General features: G+C 49.8%; 1 protein-coding gene across 1 annotated transcript; it reads left to right on the forward strand.

Moving 5' to 3' along the window:
• The first annotated feature begins 1,936 nt into the window (after window positions 1-1,936).
• On the forward strand, window positions 1,937-6,305 carry LOC123104204 (3-hydroxy-3-methylglutaryl-coenzyme A reductase 3). The gene is made up of 4 exons (XM_044525964.1): window positions 1,937-2,850; window positions 3,042-3,223; window positions 4,481-4,827; window positions 5,583-6,305. The coding sequence occupies exons 1-4, from the start codon at window positions 1,937-1,939 to the stop codon at window positions 5,826-5,828; spliced, it is 1,689 nt and encodes a 562-aa protein (XP_044381899.1). The 3' UTR covers window positions 5,829-6,305.
• Window positions 6,306-6,817: the final 512 nt, after the last annotated feature.

A 6,817-nucleotide genomic window follows, 5' to 3' on the forward strand; every position in this document is an offset into this window, starting at 1 on the left:
AATGGAGTCATCAAGAACACTCAGAAGAGCGCCTTTAAAGAGGGTATCGATCTTCTCAAAAGCTTCCAGCTGTGCTGGATTAAGATCGCCCTCAGGCTTGCCCTTGGTGGCGTCATAGCAGCCCATGGTCTGAAACCAGTAGACTGCTCTCGTGCGCCACCTCTTATATTGCTCCCCCTTAAAGGCAGGCGGCTTCAAATGCGCAGCAAAACCACTCGGAGTAAATTGCCTATAATCAGGTTTTTGGATTGTTGGAAATATGAGCAAATTACTACGAGATATAATCCGAATAAATAGGAAATAGATCATGACAGCAATAGCAGAGATTAAACTAATCATGCGAACTAGCATAGTAGATGAACAAATCACATCTAGGGCACATACTAGAAACATGAATTCTACCACGATCTCGAACAGGAAGGATATAATCACATACGGTGCAGCGGGAGCAGCACCGCCGGCGTTGACGTTGTCGCCCATGTCGTCGAGGATGAGGTTGCCGAGGTCGGGGAAGAAGTCGTCGTTCGCGAAGTCGTCGCTACCAGCAGTCGCGCGAGTGCGCTCCCCAAAAACCTGATCGCCCCTCTCCCGTACACGATCACGAGAGGCGGGGTTCCGGAGGCCTGCTGTCCCTTCTCCCGGTGCACACCGAAAGGAGGGATGGAGAAGACTTGCTTGGCGGCGCAATGATCTGGAACGGTGGTGAGAAACCATGCGAAGCGGAAGCGGCTAAGGTAGACGTCTGCCTGAATATATAGTGCGGGCCGGGTAGGTCGTGGGAGTAAACCCCACATTCGAGTCGTCACGATTCAAAAGAATCGGAAACGGTTTAGCAATTAACGCGTCCGTTAATTATTAATTAATGACTCTTCAATTTTTCCCGAGCAGCAAAAATATAGACAACGTGCATAGCTCTGTCCTCGGCTCAATCCCCAAATTATTAATTAATGACTCTTCAATTTTTCCCGAACAGCAAAAATATAGACAACGTGCATAGCTCTGTCCTCGGCTCAATCCCGCAACCCGCGTCGCGGCGCGGCGAGCGAGGAGGAGGAGCGCGCGTGTAGGTCTTCTCTTCTCATGCTCATACAAGTGGTAGAAGAGCTCACCTTATAAAGAGGTGCAACTCTCTCTCAACTTTCGGGGTGGGACTAAGTTTTAGTCTCACTAACTCCACTCATATGTGTGCATGAATTGGCCAAGAGAATTTCAGAATTTTAGTTGGGCTTTGGGCCAGAGGCCTACTAGCAAAATTCTAAACATTTAATACTGGCTATACATACTTATACGAGTGAACAGACACATAAGAACGCGTCTACATGCATCCAACTCAGGAAAAAAAACCAAAGCATCTTATAATTTGAAATGAAGGGACGCCTACACTAATCCAAAGATAGAAAATGCAGCACCGCATCCAGCGTTTAAAATGCCACATATCTGGACGCCTGGGTTTTGAACGAGAAAGAAGCTCTCTAGGGACGTCGCGTCGCGTCGCGTGCGCGCAAGGGATCGGAGCACGTAGCGGCATGGGTACCTACCACCCCGCCCGACGTGCGCCCCGCGACACAGCCCGCGGTGTACGATGCCATACCACGTACCGTGCCAACGCGACATTGCAGCGGCCAAACACACGGCAGCGGAGTCACTGGAAGCAGAAAGGAAACCCAAGAGAAAAGAGACGAGGGAACACCCGAGACCGGAGACCCGACCCACTACAAGAGACACCCTGGGCCGCGGGCCCCGAAGCCGCGCGGCTGGCAGTGGGCCCAGCCTGTCAGCGCCGGTACGTGGCGAGGCTTTTTTTTTCGTTGCGGGGCGAGGCCAGTATATTAAACCGCCCGGCCGGCTCGATCTTTCCCCAATCTCGCAGCCCAAACCCCCCCTCCCCACGACTCGCCCGCTCCGGACGCCGACGAGCCCAGCCCCGCCGCCCGCCATGGCCGTGGAGGTTCGCCGCGCGACGCCGCCGCGCGGGGGCGCGCGCCCCGGGGAAGGGAGGGGGGCGCGGGTGCAGGCCGGCGACGCGCTGCCGCTGCCGATCCGCCACACCAACCTCATCTTCTCCGCGCTCTTCGCCGCCTCGCTCGCCTACCTGATGCGCCGCTGGCGCGAGAAGATCCGCTCCTCCACGCCGCTCCACGTCGTGGGGCTCACCGAGATCTTCGCCATCTGCGGCCTCGTCGCCTCGCTCATCTACCTCCTCAGCTTCTTCGGCATCGCCTTCGTCCAGTCCGTCGTCTCCAACAGCGACGACGAGGACGAGGACTTCCTCATCGCCTCCGCCCAGCCCAAGCCCGCCCCCGCCCCCGCGGTCCCCGCGCAGTGTGCGCTGCTGCAGAGCGCCGGCCCCGCGCCCGAGGTAATGCCGGAGGAGGACGAGGAGATCGTTTCCCAGGTCGTTGCCGGGAAGATCCCCTCGTACGTTCTGGAGACGAAGTTGGGCGACTGCCGCCGGGCCGCCGGGATCCGCCGCGAGTCGCTGCGCAGGATCACGGGGAGGGAGATCAACGGCCTCCCGCTCGACGGCTTCGACTACGCCTCCATTCTCGGCCAGTGCTGCGAGATGCCCGTGGGGTACGTGCAGCTGCCGGTGGGTGTCGTCGGGCCGCTCCTCCTCGACGGCCGCCGGCTCTACGTCCCGATGGCCACCACCGAGGGCTGCCTCGTCGCCAGCACCAACCGTGGATGCAAGGCCATTGCCGAGTCTGGCGGTGCCTCCAGCGTCGTGTTCCGTGACGGGATGAGCCGCGCCCCCGTCGCCAGGTTCCCAACCGCCCGCCGAGCCGCCGAGCTCATGAGGTTCTTGGAGAACCCGGACAATTTCGACACTCTGTCTGTGGTCTTTAGCAGGTACTAGACCAATAAGCTCAAGATTAGTGCCACTTTTATCTGTCATATTCAGCCCATGCTCCGCTCGCACGACAAATGTCATTAAGCTACGACGTCTCTTGTGTTTGACGATATGTTTATGTGCCACATCACTGTCCATCAATCAAATCAGCGATGTTTCCTTTTTAACCCAAAATGCTTCGTTTGTGCAGATCAACGAGGTTTGGAAGGCTGCAGGGGGTCAAATGCGCGTTGGCAGGGAGGAACCTGTACATGAGGTTCACCTGCAGCACTGGTGATGCCATGGGGATGAACATGATCTCCAAGGGCGTGCAACATGTGCTGGACTATCTAGAGGAGGATTTCCCTGATATGGATGTCGTCAGCATCTCAGGTATTTTCGCACGTTTATAAATAAGTTTGTTTTTGCTTTCTTCGATCGTGAATGATGTTGTACCATTGATAGATTATTATTATTATTATTATTATTATTATGGTGGCTAGTTATGACTTATCAGAGCCTTCTAATAATTTTGGACGCCAACATACGTCTGACGTCAGCTCAGGGGTAACCCGAGCGAAACGATCATTCCCCCAGGCAGGGTGGAACAAACTAAAAAGTTCGATCGCAAAAAGAAAAAACACTTCCATTGAATGCTTCAGAATTGTCATGCGAAAACAGATAAAATTGCCGTGCTGTTGTAAAGGGCTTGCCATGTTCTGAAGTGAAAATTGCTATGCTCAGAAATATTGTCATGTTGACCGAAGGAAATTGCCATGCTACCTCAATGGAAAAGCTGAAAATTGCCATGCTCTAAAAACTGAAATTGCCATCCGGAATGTGTTCGCTCATTTTTGCCACCAGCTTCGTAGTTCGCCCAGAGGGGTGCGTGGGAGCGAACACTTTAGGATTTGTGTGCAGGATCCAACTTGCCTCAGGGCGTTAGCTCTGATTGCTTAAGAACGTGACCTCAGTTCTATAACATTTTGGATAATTTTATAGTTGATGAATGGTTAGATGATGGTATCAAAGAATAAGAGCACAGCAGATTCTCTTAATTAAATCCCATTCTGCAAATATTCAAACTCAGAGAGTTGATGAATGAAGCAACTGGCATGATAGATGTTTAAGGTGTTTTAGTTGGATTTACTTGTTATGCAATAGAAAGCGGCAGATGAGCCTCGGTTGTTATTTTAATTGGATATCCCTTTGGTGTCAGCTCTCGATCCAAACTGACGTGGACTCCAGTTGTTTTCATTTGTAGTAGTTGGGCTACCTTTTTGTCCGATCTCTCCAGCTTGCTGCCAGCTCTTAGTACTTTCGAGAGAGGACGAAAATTCACACAAGGAAATTTGGACAAGGCCACCTCATCCTTGTCTTCCCTATTATGTCTTACTCATGTTTTGTCATGACACAAGTAATACCAGCCGCCGAATTTTGCACAGTACAGTCATAGAGCGATGTTCCAATCTGTAAAAATCTCAAGTGGTTTATAGATATTGAAAACTACTTACAGTTGTTGCTGATTAACACCAGATATGCACCGTATTCATAGCAGTACATTTATACTTAGTATAGTGGTATGCATCTAGCTTTTTCACATATCTTTGGCGCTACATAATTTCCTAACTAAACTTCCATAAACAACAGGCAATTTTTGTTCTGACAAGAAATCAGCTGCTGTAAATTGGATTGAGGGGCGTGGTAAGTCTGTGGTTTGCGAGGCAATAATCAGAGAGGACGTTGTGGAGAAGGTTCTCAAGACCAACGTTCAGTCACTCGTCGAGTTGAATGTGATCAAGAACCTTGCTGGTTCAGCTGTTGCTGGAGCTCTTGGGGGTTTCAATGCCCACGCAAGCAACATTGTATCAGCTATCTTCATTGCCACTGGTCAGGATCCTGCACAAAATGTTGAGAGCTCACAGTGTATCACGATGTTGGAAGCTGTAAATGGTGGCAGAGACCTTCACATCTCCGTTACTATGCCATCCATTGAGGTACGAAGCAATATTTTTCTTCATGATGGAATCATGCTCTTCATATTCTTTTTTATGTGACATATGTTGATTGTCAGTCATCCCCTTATTTTGTTATCCACGGATTGATGAATTTTGCACTTCAGACCCTGGTCCTTTGTGAAGAACCATTGATTATTCAATCAATTAGATGGCATCCTGTTATGTGAATAGGAAACTATTAACAAATATCAATATCTTGGTATCATCTATCATGCTGTTGATCCTATAATGGTCCCACCCATTTAATTGCAAACATATACATGTATGTTAGTGAGTTTAAATTATCCCTTTGTTAGGTTACCTGGAGATTTTAAAATAACGCTGTCATGCATAGGGCTTGATTCTGTTGTCATGAAGCACGATATAGATGGCATGTTCAACTATGCTTGCTTGTTCTTTAGAATAAGTTCTTTATATGCCAAAATGCCAATTTTATTATTCCTTTGTGGGACATTGTTCTCCACACCATCTGGTTTTCTAAACTACTATTCCTTTCGTTTGCTGTTCGCCTTCTCGCTATTGTTTTCGTCATCAGCCAGCTCAGGCTAGACCGGCAGTTATCTGTTTTATTAGTGGCTTAATCTGTAACGTCGTGTTTGCTATTATTGTCGAGAAAGGCATACATCGCCCTGTACATAATTGGGTTAATTATCATCATACACCTAACCTTCAGCACCAACTACGATATATATATGATATGAGCTGATGGGTGTGTTGTGATGATCGAAATGCAGGTGGGCACAGTTGGTGGAGGCACGCAGCTGGCCTCACAGTCGGCCTGCTTGGACCTACTGGGCGTCAAAGGCGCCAACAGGGAATCCCCGGGATCGAATGCTAGGCTGCTCGCCACGGTGGTGGCTGGTGCGGTCCTGGCTGGCGAGCTGTCCCTCATCTCTGCTCAGGCAGCCGGCCATCTGGTCCAGAGTCACATGAAATACAACAGATCCAGGAAGGATATGTCCAATTCCGCCGCTTGCTGAAGCGCATGCATCACAACTTGGGCCCTTGCCAGAAGCAAATGGACAAAACGAAATGTTCGCCGGATATATAAATCCCCCCTTCACCTTCGTGGGAGTGGACAGCCAAGGAAGGAAAGTTGATTCCTTGCGTGGAATGGCATGGCAATGCTCAGGAGGTGAAAAGGGAAACCCCGTCGGATGAACAGTTTGTCTGGAGATCGGTCATGGTTTACCAGGAGGAGAAGAGAGCAGCTGTATTTACCACCCTGTGCTTCCACCCTGGATGTGGCCTATTTTTATTTTCTTGATGTTGTCCCGCACAGCAGCCGCCCAGTGCGCGTCTTGTTTTGCCCGTCTTGAATCTTCTGACACCTTCGTTGTTTTCGTCCAAAGCTTACATTACCCTGTTTCTGTTCCTTTCTGTTACTGCCTCCAGGAATGCTTGTAGTAGTAACATTGTAACTAATTCAGTTTCGTCTGTTTGATCTTTCTACCCTACCTGTTGCCCTTGGTGTAGTTGGTGGCTCGCTTGTAAAGAAGTTGTGGTCCGTGATAATTTTACCCGTTTGTTTTTTGGTTCAACTGAATCCGTTCTCTTCGTGACCGTGTTTGTTTTCCATGCTTTTTTCTGTAAATTAATCGCCTCGGCAGAGTCCCAGCTGTTGTGTGTTCTGTCAGAGTATATGTTAAGAAATTAGTCAAACAAGCATGGCAGCACTCATGGCTAGGTCCTGACAGGAAAATAAATACTTGACACTCTTGGCTTAGCAGTCGCCACCAAAGCCATGTCGGATACCGATGGTTTCCAAGGAGGAGCACGTATATACTTGAGCAGAAAGAGGGTACACGGTGATCGTGATTGTGGTCACAAACAGACTCCTCACACCGCAAGTCATCTATTCGTCCGGTACAGCACGTGCTCCGGGCCCGTGTGTTTGGTTGAAGTCATGGACCTATGGCCGGGCACCCCAAACCGGTCTTATACATCCGGTCGGGCTGCCTGGTCATGT

Source organism: Triticum aestivum, chromosome 5A (assembly GCF_018294505.1).
Source record: "Triticum aestivum cultivar Chinese Spring chromosome 5A, IWGSC CS RefSeq v2.1, whole genome shotgun sequence".
Classification (NCBI taxonomy): domain Eukaryota; kingdom Viridiplantae; phylum Streptophyta; class Magnoliopsida; order Poales; family Poaceae; genus Triticum; species Triticum aestivum.

Excerpts from the sequence above, each read along its gene's own strand:
- LOC123104204 (XM_044525964.1), top strand. The coding sequence starts at position 1,937 with ATGGCCGTGGAGGTTCGCCGCGCGACGCCGCCGCGCGGGGGCGCGCGC. Across the intron at positions 3,224-4,480 it reads GGATGTCGTCAGCATCTCAG|GCAATTTTTGTTCTGACAAG; the intron begins GTATTTTCGCAC and ends CATAAACAACAG. Across the intron at positions 4,828-5,582 it reads TTACTATGCCATCCATTGAG|GTGGGCACAGTTGGTGGAGG; the intron begins GTACGAAGCAAT and ends ATCGAAATGCAG.